Source organism: Coccinella septempunctata, chromosome 3 (genome assembly GCF_907165205.1).
Source record: "Coccinella septempunctata chromosome 3, icCocSept1.1, whole genome shotgun sequence".
Taxonomy (NCBI): Eukaryota; Metazoa; Arthropoda; class Insecta; order Coleoptera; family Coccinellidae; genus Coccinella; species Coccinella septempunctata.
The window spans coordinates 29,984,817-30,002,667 of NC_058191.1; the positions used below are offsets into that span (position 1 = coordinate 29,984,817).

General features: G+C 34.3%; 2 protein-coding genes across 2 annotated transcripts in view; one reads left to right on the forward strand and one right to left on the reverse strand.

Annotated features, from left to right (window-relative positions):
• Positions 1 to 17,851, forward strand: part of LOC123310526 — an 86,516-nt gene that overhangs the window by 30,558 nt on the left and 38,107 nt on the right. The gene's annotated exons all lie outside the window — the stretch shown is intronic.
• The window catches only part of LOC123310527 (dynein axonemal heavy chain 1-like), an 88,633-nt gene that overhangs the window by 14,738 nt on the left and 56,044 nt on the right, over positions 1 to 17,851 (reverse strand). Inside the window, exons 30-47 of the mRNA XM_044894027.1 lie at positions 17,595 to 17,808; positions 14,375 to 14,537; positions 13,291 to 13,409; positions 13,026 to 13,231; positions 12,098 to 12,260; positions 10,144 to 10,304; positions 8,691 to 8,906; positions 7,649 to 7,882; positions 7,184 to 7,346; positions 6,926 to 7,095; positions 6,379 to 6,587; positions 4,826 to 4,928; positions 4,194 to 4,443; positions 4,006 to 4,136; positions 2,589 to 2,694; positions 2,369 to 2,523; positions 2,127 to 2,315; positions 1,414 to 2,070 (exon numbers count right to left, since the gene is read on the reverse strand). Of these exons, the coding sequence (XP_044749962.1) occupies positions 1,414 to 2,070; positions 2,127 to 2,315; positions 2,369 to 2,523; positions 2,589 to 2,694; positions 4,006 to 4,136; positions 4,194 to 4,443; positions 4,826 to 4,928; positions 6,379 to 6,587; positions 6,926 to 7,095; positions 7,184 to 7,346; positions 7,649 to 7,882; positions 8,691 to 8,906; positions 10,144 to 10,304; positions 12,098 to 12,260; positions 13,026 to 13,231; positions 13,291 to 13,409; positions 14,375 to 14,537; positions 17,595 to 17,808 (3,609 nt within the window). The remainder of the gene's footprint in view (positions 1 to 1,413; positions 2,071 to 2,126; positions 2,316 to 2,368; positions 2,524 to 2,588; positions 2,695 to 4,005; positions 4,137 to 4,193; positions 4,444 to 4,825; positions 4,929 to 6,378; positions 6,588 to 6,925; positions 7,096 to 7,183; positions 7,347 to 7,648; positions 7,883 to 8,690; positions 8,907 to 10,143; positions 10,305 to 12,097; positions 12,261 to 13,025; positions 13,232 to 13,290; positions 13,410 to 14,374; positions 14,538 to 17,594; positions 17,809 to 17,851) is intronic.

The window sequence follows — 17,851 nt, forward strand, 5'->3', positions numbered from 1 at the left end:
TAAGAATGGTTATTTGAAATTTAAAGCGTTTCGTTTCTATTGCACAAGTTGGCAACATCGACTGAAATATGCGTTGATAATAAAGTACAACAAATACACTATCTTGATGACATAGACGGCTGTCTTATGAAGTCTGCGACGAACGAGAAAGGTCGTGAAATTTTATTCGATTTTTATTGCCGGTTGCTGTTGAGGCTCGCCAGTGAGTACGCGCCGTATGATGGCTGTGAAGCAACAGATGTTATTTTACAAACAAGCCATTGTTCTTTTTATTTTCTAGTAGGCGCTGTTGTCAAATCGTAAACTAGAAACGAAGATATTTAAATTTTAAAACCTCATATTTGAAGTATGATTTGGAATAGTTTCCGCGGTGCATTTGAAAAATTGATGAATGAAACTCATAATTATTCAGTTTAAACTTGCATATGCTGTGGTAACCCAAATATCTCAAAATATTGAGATTTATATTTCAAATATCAAAATCTATATTTTCAATTATTTATCATTCTGAATCATCAACAAACACCATATGTTCAAGTACGCTGCCAAAAAATTACATTGAACTATGAATTCTTTCTAAATCATCAAATCTTAGGCAGAAGGGCAGGTGGAATCTCACTTAGAAATCAATTCACATCATGATTATTCAATGTACCAAAATCCATATTTTCCGAGCAATACGAACTTTCTCATATTACAGAGCAAAGACACAATACATTTTCCTAGATCGTACTCACCCGTAATTCTATGTAATATTTGACAATTTCGAAAGAATTCATAGTTCGATAATACATATTTCAAATTCAATTTTTAGGCCACGTGCTTAAACACTTGGTATGTTGATGTCTCAGAATGGAAAATAATTGAAGGCAGGGATTTTGCTATCCCAAAATATCAGCAGGTGTCAATGAAAATTATAACTGAATAATTGAGAACATTGATGAACATGAAATATGATTTCGCTCGTTTACTTCTCTTTTGTAACAATAAGTGTGCCATACGAAGTGAAAATTGAATTGGATTGACAAGAAAGTCCTTTGTTCGATTCTGAAAACAAAAGTTTTCCAACTGATCCAGAAAATATAGATTTTGATATTTGGAAGATAAATCTCGATATTCTGAGTCTTACCACCCATTCTCACGTTATAGTTATCGAAAATTAAGGCTAAAATCCATAAAACTCCAAAACTATTAGCCTTTCTTGAAAGGCCAAGATGAGCTGCATTTACCACTAGCCTATGGCGAACCTATTGTGAAACACCCTGTATAATTATTTCTAGTATCTCCAGTGCCTGATTTTTTTTCGTTTCGAACCACCCTCCATATGTTTATTGTATATAAACTGGCTGATGCGAAGAATTTAATTCAGAGTGCAATATTTAATGAAAAATTCAAAAAAAATTCTTTGCTCACCATGTTTTTAACCCATTTATTCGCCTGCCCCTGTGGGTCGATGAAGAGTGGCCAGCGTTTTGAACAAGATACCAAGACCGCATTCTCGGTCGACAAATAATCCCTTGGTAGTCCACTCAACTGCCATGATCTAATAGTTACGGGTTCTCCTAAGGTAAGAACTGTGTCGTAATTCTCTGAATGGGGAATTTTCTTCTCTCCAACAAGTTCTATCCACTCCGAAAGCAGACCTCTTCTATATTTGTCTGTGAAAGGTGTCAGGTACGCAATTGCTCCTGCACTGAGGAGGATATCCCCAGTGACGTTCACTATACTTGCTTCGATATTTTCAATAGTGCCTATCCATCTAACTCTCTCATCACCTAGACCTGTCAGAAGCCTAACAGCTCTATTCATTCTCTCCTCACATAAACCAATACTCTGTTCTTTCTCCTCTTTGAAGGCAATTTTCTCTGCGAGCTGTTTCTGGAGTATTTCCAGGCCATCCATAACAGCCTTCATTCTTTTTTTAGCTTCAGCCAAAGCCGCCATTGTCTTAGCAAGATCTTCTTCTGCCTGTTTCAAAGCAGCCTTTTTCGGTGCAACGCTCTTGTTGACGAAATAGAATTTATACATTGCATGTACCCACATACAAAGTGATGTGCAAGCTTTCGAAATCTTAAAAAAAATAACGATGAAATCAAAAGATTGAATCAAAATCGAATTTCTCATACCTTCGCAATTTTTTCTGGCTGAAAACCCTCATCATTAACATATTTCGTTAGCTTCTCTATCATTTCCTCTGTGATAGAGTCCTTATCGAAATTCATAAGGGATGAAAGGAAAGCACCAGGATCAGCTAACATTTGTCTGCCAGGCTCCCAATAATCCAGAATTTTTTCGCCAATTTTTGTCCCTGCGACCTTACAAAAAAGTTGATTTTAGGAAACGTTTTTAGTCAATTCCGATTCTATACCTTGATTGGTTTTATATTCTTTACTATGCAGATAGATTCAATGACATAGACTACACCTCCTGGAGGTCGTTTCATTGCTCTCACTTCAGTGATATCGTTTTTATTCAGTTGTTTCAAACTTTCTTCGGCTGCCAACAGTGCTGGCATCGCCTCAGCTAAGATAAGAATGAAAGACTCAGTAGCAATTTCCCAAGTGCAAGAAGTCTTGGAAATAAATTACCCAGATCTCTCTTGGCGTCTTCTGCGATTTCTTCAGTGGCCATAGCTTTTTTCGTTGCTTCAAACTCCTCCTTCTCGACTAGCACCTTGGTTTCTTCGGCAACTTTCTATATTGTGAAAAATAATGTGAAATTGTGAAAGGAAAAGAAGGAAGAAAAACCATCGAAGTACTTAGTAATTCAACAAATATATTTTACAGTAGGGTGAGAAGGTATATGAAACATTAATCACTCTTCTGTTCAAGTCAAGGTTGATTCCAGTTCCTTCGAACTTTTTTTTATCTCTGTCTTCTTGAAAGTATATGGTATATTTTCATCGCGAGAAGCACGAAGCACATTTGACATTATGTCTAGCAGATTCGGCTCGAAATATCAGGGAACTCCTGGCATAATCCTTCACCTTATTTCTATTCTATTCATGAAGATGAAGAAATATCCTATTGAGTAATCTTAGAGATAGCAGTAAGGTTAATTACTGGATGTATAGAATGCAGCAGCCAGCATCATACATCATACAGCTTCTATGAAGAAATTATGTTTTTATACAGGATGTTCCTCCATCAAAACAAGTTGTGAAAACACATTCAATATTAGGAATACCAAGTTCAATTTGATGTGTCAAAACTGACAATGAATTTATTCACCACTGCTTACCAACTGAATTTTTATGAAAATTTGGATATTTCTGGGGATTTTGGAAAGAATCGTTCGAATTCTTTTCTCGAAATCGGTAGCAGATACCACAACACGACAAGAGACTATAAACTTTTGTATAACAACAAGCCTTCTTTTTAATTTTTTTCAAATTAACAGTGGCTCAACAAAAAACAGTTCTGGAGGAAAACATGGGACAGTGCTCCAGACAAAATAACACCCTGTATCACGAAAACGAATAGTTTGCAGTGCCATGTTTATGAGACTTTTTTCTCACTATTACTCAGGGAATATCTTCTTTTCGTTTGTATCCCCAATTTAGAAATACCCTGTAGTATTCTCAATTAAAAATATCTCTAATTTTTTGAAACAACCAGAATCACAGCTAAATGTATTATTCAAGGATATTTCAAACATAGAATGAAGTGAATAGGAAAGTGAAGTGCTGATTAATGAATAAAAACTGCATATTTTCTCCATTTGCCCTTGTGCCCACTAAAAATACTTCAGTACTATCATGCTCTCCAATACAGATGAAGAGACCACCTAACCTTGTTCCATGAAAACATTTTTTCACTCATCACATTGCCTTCTCTTCTTACGTTGTACTTTATTGATAAAATAAAGGTCACTCTTACTTAGAGAAATCATAGCAGAGTTTGGCAGGAGATTCGTTATTGAATGCTAAGGGATATTCACATCATTTTTTTTTAAACCTACGTAAACGTATTAATAGAAGGAATGCATAAGTCCGTTCCGCATTACCGTATCTTCTGCAATCTTCTCTATCATTATATTAGCTTCAATAGCAGCTTCTTCCAACGCAGGCTTCATCACCTTCAAATTTTCTTGAAGAACTTTGATTTCTTCAGATGTGTTCTGTAGTTTTTCCAAACCTTGAATGAATGTTTCCCACTAAGAAGGAGAATTATTTTATCTATCTCATCACCTACCTATTCGAAGTCGAGAGGTGCCCTCAAGAAGAGAATTCTTTCTAACATTTATGAGATTGGAATAACTTGAGAGTAGTTCTAAGTACGACGTAGGTGTAACGTAGTTGTGTCTTGAAAGTTCCTGCCTATAAAGCTCGCTCGCATCGACTACACTGGCATGCATGAATTGGCAGACAACAACGATTCCTTTCAGAACTTCCTCCGAACAGTCCAATTCAGGGATATCATCCAGAAACTGAAGTGCCACAGACTGCAGAACAGAAAAAAAAAATTTCAATATGAAAACAAAATTTCAAAGGTTACTGGGGGCTTGCTTAAAGAAATCCTCAGATTAATAGTCATTTTTCAAGGTTTTTCTCAGGTTTGTAGAGACATTACTCATATTGAATTGAATCATATGGGGTAGGACAATATTTTCCTTTTTCCCTGGTATTGGAATTTTGAGTTTACCAGTTCCCCTGAATTAATTCCTATATTATCTACAAACTTCGCGATTTCAAGCCAATGATGAATATACATAAAATTATGGCTATATTATGCCAATGCAAAGACACATATAACCCCCAGAAAATTATTTTTATATACTTACGCATCAATTCCTCATTCGAAAATAAAAGTTATGCAATTCTTACTTGTAATGCGGAGTCCGGCCACGCACTAAACCAATCGATAGTGCAATTGTTCACAAGTGCAGGGAATTGTCTCAAACGAGCTCGGAAAATTTCTCCAATTGGACTGAAAATGAGAATCAATTATTGCGACTGAACAGAGGTTTTCGCAAAACGAGCTTAATCTCATTTACTACTTGCAGTTCCAAAACGACCTATTGAGAATATGAGTGTTTTCTTAAGGAGAGATATTGCTAAAAACGAAAATTTGTTTTTGTTATATTGGATAGTATAAGAAATCATGTGACCATTTGTTCATACTTCATAAGCGGATTACCATTATATGATATTTTGATATGACAAACTATTAATTGCATGATTTAAAACTGAACAACCAGAATGGGTCAAATTTAGAGTTCTATAAAATTTAACACAAGGGGAATTGAACATATTAACGAAATCTTTCGAACTGAGTTCTGCAGATTTTAGAGTTCATAAAAATCGAGGGAGGGAAAATCTGGTGCCTTGTAAGGGTAACTTTCTGTCAACTTGTGTTTTCAGGTGGAAAATATTCAAAACATTAAACATTAAAAGCATTATGTGAAGAAGTGCTATTTTGTTGCAACATAAATTTTAAAAATTTCCAGCAGCAATCATTTTTCCAGTAATTGCAAATACATGTTGGTTGCAGAATTGGCTGCTAAAATTGCAAGAAACCGGTGTATAAGTTCTTGGTCTGACCAAGAGCAACAATGATGATAGGCAATTCCTTTGCTGCAATTACTGCAGCAACCGAAGGAACTTTTATCAAAAATGTATCACGATCATTCACTATCTCTTGAAGATATCAAGGTTATAATTCGCTGAAAACTAATCAGGGGGGTTGTTTTTGTGAAAAAAAGAATTCCTAGAATTGATTTTACACAAAAATACCCCCCCCCTTTTGATTAGTTTTCAGCGAAGTATAATCTTGAGCTCTTCAATAAGACGCGATAAGCCGGATATTGCTGACCTTCTGAGACATCGAATAATTGAAGATTGAAGTAGGTCGTCTTGTTCCTTAGGCGATTCTACTAAAAAAAATTTATTCACCCAGAGTGTACAAGAGTTCTAAATTATTCTTCTTGACTTGATGGGATCATCCAAAGTGTTTTTTATAGATATAATTCATTCTTCTTAGGACTGGTTTATTCTCTAGTTCTACCGATTCAGTTGCCTCGTATTCGACCAAGGATTCCGAGGAATAATTCCAAAATGCATATAAACCAGGTCATTTATATATTTAGGTTCGTTAAAGTATTGAATTGATGTGGCCGATACTTGAAAATCCATAATTCAACATAAAAGAGATTATATGATTTTCACAAAATGAGGGTTTAAAACCACGTCACATCTTCAGGTGGGTAAGTTTACATTTATGTCTCTTTTATAAACTCTTTTAAGCTGGTAAATTCACCTGTCGGCAAGTTTAACTACACATAAGAGAGATCTTTTATCACAGACCTTGTGAATGTGAGATTCTACTGAGCACATATAATAGAAGGCTATGTGAGCTTCCAAAACCTATCAATACTTACCTCATTGTGATGACAGTATGAAGATTCGATCTGACCTGTTTCTGGTAAACTGAAAACAGATTAGATTTTGTAGCGGTCATTCCCAATTCCTGTAGGATTCCCTTCATATTCTGATAAATCAAATCCATCTCGTCCGGTTGATAGATGTTTGGAACATCCCCTGAATTCAATATGTTGTTCAGGTCCTCAAGGAATGTTTCTGATTTGATCTGTGGTTGAGATAAGAAATTCAATGAATAGGTACGATTCGATTAATTAGAAACCCATATTGCTTTTAGACCTCCTGAGTCCTGAATATATCCTTCTCGTTATGAATGAATTTTATTAGTATTTATTTGTATAAGTTATGCTTCTTCTCATTGAAAAGAAAACTCAGTACATTATTTGTATAATCAGTTGTATGAACTTTGTATTGATTTTCTCTTTCAATTCAATCTTCGTTGTTCGTAGTTTTCGTCTTACATATAAGTATAAAATGATGTTTACATAAAAGGATCACAAAAAATATCAACTAGAATTAGAAAAGAGGTGAGATAGTAAAAGATACCTGAGTATCAGAAAATAAGAATACTGTTTCCACGCGGTGTAAACCAGCTTTTAGCATCAACTGTTTGATATCATCCCTCCATTCAGTTGGACCATACACCTTGCTCAATTCTATTTGAAAGCGGTAAAACTCTGCCATAAAAGTAGCCAGCCTCGTCAAACTTTGTCGTCCTGAATAACGAAAATATTGAAAATCTGAACTTCTACAGAATATAATACTTATTCTTATATAGACTGATAAAATGAATGAAATATTCACCGGATCCTCCCATGCCCAATAAAAGTGCATTTCCCATAGGTTGACGTATTATTCTCGAGATTCTGCACACATGAGCAATGGCGTCCAAAAAAAGGACAAGCCTCATAGGTCTGGTGCTCTGGTTATTGTACTCAGTTAGGTAGTAATCTAGTACATCTGACAACTGAAAGAATTATCCTTAATTATTTCATCCAAATAATAAGCAATCTAAAAAGAAACCCAATGTTCCTCTAGGAGCAACAACAGAGGGACCTACAAACTTCGAGTTACAATAAAAAATGCAATTTCAATGCAGCTGTGCAAGTTTTATTCTCTGAATACAGTATTCAAGTCATCAATCTTATCCTAATTCCCATAATAGTTGTGAGTTGATTACCAAGTTGTCAAGTTATCCAAACGGTAATAAAATAACAATATACAAATTGAAAATTATTGGGAATAGCGATGGAAATTCTCCGTACTAACCTTTTCTCTATCTGTAATTTGTTTGTACTGCTTTATATCTGCTTGGGGGTCCAAGAAATCTCCGAAGAGAATGGTATTAGAACCCAGCGCTTCTTCAGGATCTAATTTAAAGTTATCCTTGATGGTCTTCCTCAATAAATCGTTGAACCAGTTGCGATCTTCATCGTTAACTAGTCGATCTTGAAACACCCTCATGCATTCGTGATACCACAATCGAACCACTTCTGTAATATCCTGAAAAAATACGTAAAGTAGAAAAAGTTTGAGCATTTTCTACTCATGAGTGAACCACCAGCTTTGTCCATGGTGCTGGAAAAAAATAGTTTCTCCAGATTTATGATAAGTAACCAAGAACAGTATTCTGGCCAGCAGCTGGTTTTCAGAAGAGCTACACCTTTTCCCTCTTCTATTTTATCCTAATCCGGTTCGATTGAAAAGGTGCTTTTGGAAATCCATAAAAAAATTTAATTTCCAGTTATATCTCACGAACGATTCATCATGGATTGATGTACAGAATATAGTTTTCAATTGATTTGACGAATCTTCTGCGAACACAAAATTTCACCCACATCTTTCAGTTTCTTTATTAAGACCATGACTTATCATAAAGATATCAGAAATTCAAAGAACCCATATCTTAAAAAGTAATTTGTATACTACTATTGACTATTTTTTGATCATTTTGAAAAATAAAAGTATCCTTCATATCTTCTCGTATAATGTGTAGTTTTTCAGTAACTTAATATTCAAAAATAAGGAATATCTGTGAAATTCTATACATGAAAAAGAGTGAAATGAGTTATGTTTGATGTTTGAATTGTTAACTGCTCAACGAATTCAAATAAACAATGATAACAATTTTTCATCTTTCGAATTTTGAGAAAAAAAAAATTGAATGTGCTTTCATGAATGTATGTGAAAATCTTTCCACCAAAAGAGATTTTAATAAATTGTTTTATCGATCCGTAAACGAAGGCCCGATGACATTTCACCATAAAAAGCTTTCACGTGTCATGGACATCAATAATTCAGGAAAGCTTACCTCCACTTGTTCGGGTTCGAACATTAGTAATCCTTGAAAAACTTTACTCAGGTCCCTGAGATTGAATGTATAATGTGTCTTGGCAGGAGTGGGCAGAAGTTCCTTCAATATCGTGGAATAGACGTTCATTGATGACAGGAGAATTGCTTCGAAATAGTCACTCTGTTCTGGCGTACGGTCTAACCAGAATTTCAATATGGTCCCGAATATATTACGCTGAAATTGAAGTTCAGACGGGCATGAATTCCGCAAAAACCAAATATTCATTATCGGTGAGAAAGAACAAATAGTTTGGAATGTCTGAACATTAGCGGTTTTGTTTTCGAGAGAGGACGTTAAATTTTACGATACTAGATGACTGCCATTACAAGTAATCATCCTAGTTTCCGATATCACAAGCTAATTAGCAACGTTGTCCTTTTCAGCTGTTACCTGTGTTTGAAATAATTAAAAGGGTTTTATATAAAGCACTTTATCCGTGTTTGCAGTGATCGCAGTAAAATATCAAATTGAATTTTTCTGCATCCACATGGAATAAGGGAAAACATTTTGGCCCAAAAACTGTTAGAAACTGTAGGTGTAATATAGACGCAGTTAACAGTTTTAATTTTATTATTGTTCTGTATATGTCCTTAGTTGAAAATGAAAATCTAATATGATTTTTGGTCAATAATTGTTTTCGAGAGGAGGATATTTTTAAAAAAATTGAATTTTTTATAATTTCCTATGCCTTTCTGGAAAAATGTCTCCTGCAAAATTTTAGTACATTATGTTGTTATTTTCAACCACTAATAATGAAGTTACGTTATAAATTATGCAGATAATATCTACTTCGTACTTCAGATTACATTTTGAAGGTTCATGCAAAATTTGAATATCATCTGGAGAAAAGTTTCTGTATGGGGACGTCCTACTGAGAAGATACATACTGGGTGGGCTTTTTAAAACGAAACAGACGAGATAACGGGCGGAATAAATTTATTTCGAAAAAATGCTCGGACACGTCGATTTTTGTTTCGAGGGGGACAACTTTTAAGGTCAAATTCACAATTATATCGCTTCAACCCTTAGTGTTAGAACACCAACGCCTAAATTTTGAATAGGAAAGTTAGGGTGAGTGATACCTCATTTGAAAGGTCTTTTTATCCTGAATTCAGTGTATTAATTTTTTTCTCATTCAATGCATTTGTTTTCGGGATATTCAATTTTGAATTTCGTACAGTACCAGTCATTCCGCTAACCATGCGCTGTGAAATCATCCATTATTTGACTAATTCATTCTGTGATTACGATGGTAACCATTAATTGTGAACATTAGACAACGAAATAATTATTATTGGTACATAATTACTTTCTTCAACAATTAAGTTGTTGTTGTCTCGTCTGTTTCGTTTTAAAATGCCCACCCTGTATATATAAATAATATTAATCTCAGAAAATCCAATTGCTTCACCTTGCTAAAATCCTCCATCTCCAAGAAAGCAATGAAGTGAAAATGACGGAGTAAACGAGCAGTGACAGGATTTCTGCCACCTCCTGGGGGGCCCATGGATGTAGCAAAATTCACGTCAATTATTTTTCGGAATTCTCCAATGTTCTTCCTATCATACCACCCTTGTAAAGAGGAAACATCGAATTAGTTATATCACCTATACGTATAAATTTCAAGGTGAAATTGTTTCGTAAGAGTAACACATATACTTCATTCAAATTTATTTTAGCAGTCGGTTGGCCATGAAATAATTTTCTCAAGTTTTTGTAACTAGAACGAAGTTAGGTTGGCACTCATGAAATGTCGTTAATGTCATAACGCCGTTGCCACAATAATATCAATTTTTATTACGAAAATGCCGAAAGTGATTGAAAAAAAGAAACAGGGTTTCAGGAAGTGCTATTTAGAATTCAGGTCCGCTCATTCAAATAGTTATACCCTGATATTCTAAAATCCACAATACGTCAGACGCTAGCGAACATATGCAATGTAAGAGAATTTATATAATGTTTCATCTGAATCTAAACGATTTATATTTCACCTGGATATTTCCACAATCAGAAAGATTGTGAATGAAGAGGATGACAAAGAATTTCCTTCTATTGGGAGAGCAAAAAAGTGGTGGCATTTGAAAATTTTATGTTTGAGTGAATTAATGCGAAAAGTTTACTACAGGATTTTCGATAAATGTCATCGGAGAATAAGTTCCCTAAAATGGATTTTTCTATTTTTCATTTGACTTGTCTTATACAATGTAAATGTCTTAAGGTACTAATAAATACTTAATTATTATTATTACATCAATTTATTAAGATGAATAGCCACAAGTACGCGCAAGTTGCCCTGTTACTTGTTTATTCATGTGAAATTTTTGTTCAACGGTGAAGTTGCATCTTAACTTGAAACTTCCTTTAATTCCTTTTACTTATATTGATGCAAGATGATTTTTGTTGAAGAATTTAACATTCTTGTAATTATTGTCAATTCTTTCGGGAGATACCCATTTCCAACCACTGTATCATATGCATTTCATCTTCGGGTTAATATTTTTGAAATCTACAAATGATGTAAGCCAGAGAAGATAACGAACATTAACTCTCCTCAAGCTATGGCATATTATGGTATTATACTGATCTCTTGTATTTTTCATGCCAATAACTGGATTTGGTATGCCTTCAATCAGTTTGTATAAAGTTCAATTATGTTCGTCACATATTTTCCGAAGAGATTCGACCTTGTGATAAAATACGTAATAACAGAAACTTTTACGTAGAACGGGCAACATAGCGTTGATTTAAAACCCAAAAATGTTTTGACAAGCTTCATAACCCCACATTTTCGTACTATACAGAGTGAAATGTGTCAAATTTCCATGGCCAACCGACTGCTAAAATAAAATTGAATGAAGTATAGCTCCCATAATAAGAAGAAATATCATTCTCATATTACTTTAACATATTCCAAAATCGGAAATGGATACTTGGAAACGAGATGAATATTTTTTGGTTCACATACGTAATCGAGTGAATAAGGAAAATGTGATTCTGATATGATACAATCCGAATAACCTGTTGAATAATGTGAAATGTAAAATTGAGAATCTGGAGATTAAGTTTGTCTAGGAATCCATATCCTTCTTTCTTTTGTCGTATTCCAACAATGTAAGCAGCTGCGAAAGCGTAATGAAATCGATATCAATTAAACTTCACAACGAAGTTTTTCGCTCGATGTTTTCATGGTCTTCAATTTCCATAAAAAATCTTATATATCTTCATTTATGTTTCAAATTGGCTATTCAGATATAAGGTTACAAAATAAGATCATTGAACGCCAAAAGCTTCGATGAAAATATGAATTCATTGTGATAGAATCAACGAACTCTCAAAGAATTATTTGGTAGAAACATTCTTCCTACCTCCGAAGTCCATCCACTGTCGTATGAGCTCAATCGGTGGCTGAGCGCCATACACTTCTAAAGCTGGCATATTGAAGTCATCGATGAAGAATATCTGGCGTTTCAAAACTGGTGGTCCAAAAACTCCCTTACGTCTTCTATCCAGTTTGGAATCAATGAGATCCTTCATAGATAAAAAATGGATGAATCCTACATGCGAAGGCATTCCTTGCAACGAGCCAGTTCGAGAAGTCAAAACAATTTTAAACGCGTTTTTTTAAACGCGTCAATAATCAATTTTTTAATTATTGATTGTAACATTGCAATGGAGCTCAAATTTGAAACTTTATGATACAAAGGGTGTTCTTTGTGATTTGGTCTCTTTTTTACTAGTAACTGGGAAAATACTGAACGTAGCAGAGGAATTTATTGCATACGAATACACTATTTAATTCTGATGTAAGATCAACACACAGCACCAGTCAATAATATAAGGCTCTTTTGACATCACGGGTTTCTACCTTCGGGTTTTTTACCTTCAGGTTTTTACCTGAAAACAACCGGATGAAAAATTATTCATCGGTTTTTATCCGTACGGTGCGCATATACTGTCGAATCACGTGGTCATTACAATTGACGAAACCAAAATTCTAAACGCTCCCTAGCGGTCAAATCATTAACATCCGATTCGAGTGATATCGGAGAGGAAAAGACTGAACCATAAAACCCGATGGTATGAAAGATGCCGTGCCTCTCCATATCCCAACGAGGATTTATGGACAGGATGACGATAAGCGCCGCCGAATGTGTCATCCGGTTGTTTTTCGGTACGAAAGTTAACCGGAACACTTGTGAATGTCATTTCAAAATAGTTTTTTTCCTTCTCAGGATGTAGCCCCTATAATTCCATTAGGAAGTATCATTTTTTTTTTATGAAATCCATCATCACCTGTGTCTGGTTTGCGCTAGTCCTAGCAGAAAAACTCATGAAATCGCAAATGAATTTTTTGTGCATATTCTTCGCTAGTTTAGCGATAACTGTCAATGTCTTTCCAGTTCCTGTAGGTCCAACGCAAAGTACATTTCGTTCATTGAGCAAAATGGCGCCAATCATATATGAATTCCTGACATTGTCGATGGTTGGTACTTCGATATCTATAAAATGGTACATGGTATAGTCTTTTGTGATGGCTTATATTCTTTTATGTGATTACCGGAGTATTTCATTTCGACGTTTATTTTGTATTCTTCAACTTTTTCCATCCAATGCTCCCAATATGGTTGCTCTGGCTCACCGGAATCCGATGGTTCCCCAAAACCACCATCTCTCAGTCTATAACATGAGTTCGAATGTGATAAGGTAAAGGAAAAAGAAATGAATCGATGAATTTGCTACTCAGATCGATGAAACTGATGGAAATAAAATTGCATTGGCTTGATGTAAGAAGTAACCTATTTATATACCCTACTAACTTAACCCTATAGCTTTAGGCTCAAAATATTTTTGTACTAGTGTACACTATTTAATATATATATGCTTATCCTCTCCATTCATAAACTCGAATCGAATCGGCACTAGGCTCTATGTAATTGATTCTTCAACCTAGCATATCTCGCCAAAACATTTGTTCATGATGAAAAATTACCCAGAACATTTTATAATTTTTCATCATGAATAAATGCCAAAGATAGAGGTCACATTCTTTTGTATTTTCATTTTTCGTCGTCCTCAGCATAAAATGATATTTTACGTGATGATTACCGAACGAAAAGTCGACTATTTTTGATGACAAGTATTTTTCATCCGCATCAAATACTTTTCGTCCCTAAACACTTTTCGTCCGCTGTTTGTCGCTAAGAAACAAATACGACCGTGGCGATTAATCATTTTCCAAAACCGAGGATTTGATGAAAACATTAGTGCCTGTTGCAATAGCTGTAATTCGCTCTTGTCTAATTAACTCTTCAAGAAATCTGATAGAATTTACGAGTGAATTAAGAACGTTGTTTGAATATTAGTGTTCATTTTAGTCAAGAATGTATAGTGATATGGATGTGAATAACACTCCTCCAGGGTTGAGGGAATTGGCAACTACTTTTATAATAGTAAGGATAATTTATGTAAAAGTATTCAACAACAACAACTAAAATTTATTATTTTGAATTATTATACTTCCTATTATAGATTATGCATAAAGCTGGGTTTTGCATCCTGATTCAACTAGTTATTTATTCAACTAATCAATCATCCAGAAGATCATATCAATTTCATAAAAATGAATTTAGTGAATTACTCACTTGTAATCGTAAACTATTCCAGGACTTGGAAATTTTGGATTGTGATCGTTGGTTTGCATTTTATCTCTCACAAATTTATCTATCTTATTGCGACCACTGCTATCGCAAGTAGCTCCAATGCTCCAAATCATAGAAGAAACAACAAAGGGTACCATTAAACTTCCTGCAATAAATGTGAAAAAATTTATCGTTTTTCTTAATTGTGAAAATTCATAATTTTCATTTTATTACAAGATTAATCTTAAACGTTCTGAGGAGAAAAGACGAAAAGATTATTTTGTTCCTCGCGATCAAACGACTCGATATTCAAATCAGGAAAATATTCAGGCCCGGATCTAGGGGGGGGCAAGCGGGGCGCTTGCCCCGGGCGCCAGCCTAAGGGGGCGCCAAAATCAACCAGAGGTTAAAATTTTTTTACATTTGATTTTCTCGGAAAAAATTAATTTTCTAGTGCTAAAATGGTAACTGTAGAATGGAAACATGATAAACCATCACTATGCCTAAAATCTTTAAAATCTATGAGGGATAAATTAACTGCATATTATTCAGTCATCTACGAATGACCGCCACACTTGGGTGAAATAGGTTGAAAGATCTGATATGTTTACACTGCGTCGCAAGCAGTAATTTCTTTGCCTGGGGAATTGCCGACTCATCACCTTCTCATCTGGAACTAAGGGCCAAAATTTCCGATTTTCTATAGACCATAACATAAAAACTAATCCTTTCAGCATAATTCTGTTTGCATATTCGCAATCTATGCTTTAGTGAAACACCAATTATGGTGGAAATCGGTAAGATCGAAATTTTTTCAAATTTTCCATAGATGTACCGAGTTTTTCACCATAATTTGAGCCCCCCTTTAACTTTGTTGCTAAGAGAGGTACAAAAAAATGTTTTATACAAAAGTTTCACGAAATTGAGTTTTTTTTTAATGTTTTCACAAAATGAAATATATACAAAGTGGGCGGTTTTCTGAAGAATATTTTTGGTCTCCGATCAAAACCGAATTCATTCTGTACACTAATTCGAGGGCGTAAAACACGAATATGCAAACAGATATTTTAAAAAAAAATTACTTTTCAAGTTTTGGTCGATGGAAAATCGGAAATTTTGGACCTTCGCGGAAAAATTCATAAAATTTGAACCGTTCGAGATAGATGAATGAAATGTGGATTTTTATATTTGCAAAGAACCAATTCATCACCAAAAAAACAGCATATGACTAGTGCCTTTTTTCTAGCTGCTACAGCTCCTCAAAGTTGACCAATATTTCCGAAATTTTGCACTTAAAGTGATTTATTCCTCAAAATACTGATCCTCCAAAAATCTAATTGCATATTCGTGATCTACCTTGAATTAATATGTAAAATGATCCGGGTCGATATATGTAGTTAAAAAAATTAATTTTTTATCGGAATAATTTCGTTCATGAAGCGCGGGTAAAAACGATAGACGATGGCGGGTTGCAAACGACATTCTTGTAAATACAAACTTTTTAATTTTTTTTTATTTATGCAATTTTTGGGAGTATTTTGGGAAAAGAATAACTTTTAATGGAACAATGGGAAAAAATATGAGTGATTTTTTCCCAAAGTACTCATCTTAGGAAAAATCTAATTGCATATTCGTAATCTATACGACCTCGAACTAGTGAAAAAAATAACTCGGGTTGAAAGTGATGACGAATATGCAATTAGATTTTTCCTACGAACCTTAGAAGGGAGGGGGGGGGCGCCATCATGAATATTTGCCCCGGTCAGAAAAAATCGTAGATCCGGGCCTGAAAATATTTGCCACATAACATCGATTTTATGTTATAGAAACTAGTCCACTTCATATTCGTGTAAATGTTATAGTTGAATCCACTTTTACAGTATTTTTGGTAAAGGTATTGACAAAAAAAATATGGAATTGAAGAAAGCATCTAACTAAAAAAAGCAATAGTTTTAATCAATTTGTAGAAGGTAGATGTATAATAAACATCAAAACTATGAATCCATACATCATAGTCTGAATACAGTTGTTCCTACAATCTGCAAAAGTCTACGTTTTCACTACTCGAGAAGCGTTTTAAAGCATATTTGAACATTATTTGTGATTCACAATTGATTCCATCATTAATTTATTTTATTGTTTAAATTTTTATCTGAAAATTAAATACCAATTATATCAAAATCATTTGAACGAAAGTCATTCTTCGTTAATAGGTAATTTCATTTCACATATAGAAATAGGCATTTCATATTTTGGCACTCCAATTAGGAAACACTTCTTATTTATTCGAACTCTTGTCATCTTTCCTGTTGTTAATAATTAATTATAAGGAATGTTTGTATAACGCTACGGAGAATTTATATGCTATCTTTGTGAAAAGGAATTTAATCAAACAATGTGGTCTAACGTATTATGACAAAACCATCTAAATGATTGAATTATTAAATTGAAAATTGAAGGGGGAACTAACTTCAAGAAATTGGGTTACATTTGTTACGAAAAGAAGTTGAACTTGATATCCTACATGAATTTTGTTTTCGTTCCTCTTTCGGAATGTATCAATTAACCACAACCGTCTATAGAGTCCTTCAGAAGGCTGTGAATTAACAAAGGAATCTGAATTAGCCCGACACTTCAAGAGAATATTTCCGACTTATTTTCTGTTGAAGGTGACTAAAACACTCACCGTCGTGTTGTATTGCTGAATTGAATGCCGACATTCAGAAGAATATATATATTGAAATTTTCAATCATTTTTTTTTATTCCTCGATGAAATCAAGAGCTTTGAAACTCCCTGAATATTATTATTTGATAAGTAACCTGGAATGATCAGCTAGGTAGAATTTGTACACTCGGTGATACAGAAGATGGGTAGTTCTATAGACACAAAGCATTAAGATAAGCTGAAATCTATTGATTAAAATGATAAGATTAAAGAGGAAAGATTCATGGATATAACTGGAAGTTCACCGAATAAAAATATTATATGGGTTCGATTTGGAAGATTGAATTCCTCATGAGATTCCAGTAAATTCTATTCCGAAAAGTATCTAGTTGAAATCGATACTGTTGTCATTCTATCATTTTATTAACCGAAATTTTCTGTCAGCACATATGATTCCTCCCTACCTAGTCCGGATTCAATCACACCTATGACCAAAATTCTTGTTAGGCACCTTTTAATGACAAATCATTTCCATTACACCTGAATGTAAAACTCACCTAGAAGGGCTCGGAATCCTTCACTTGGAGGCGGTCTGTTATCTTTCCCACTTATTGGCAGGAAACGAAAATCCATGAGTCTCAAGAAGTGAATTAACAGAGCTGAATCGACGGAAGTTAAAATTTCCCTAGTCTTGTAACGAACCAGTTCTATTGCTGGTAAAACATAAATCTGGATCAAATTTTTCAGTCGGTCCGCAAAGGGTTTCGCAAGCTGGAATATAATGGTTTTCATTTTTATACTTTCACAAATATTT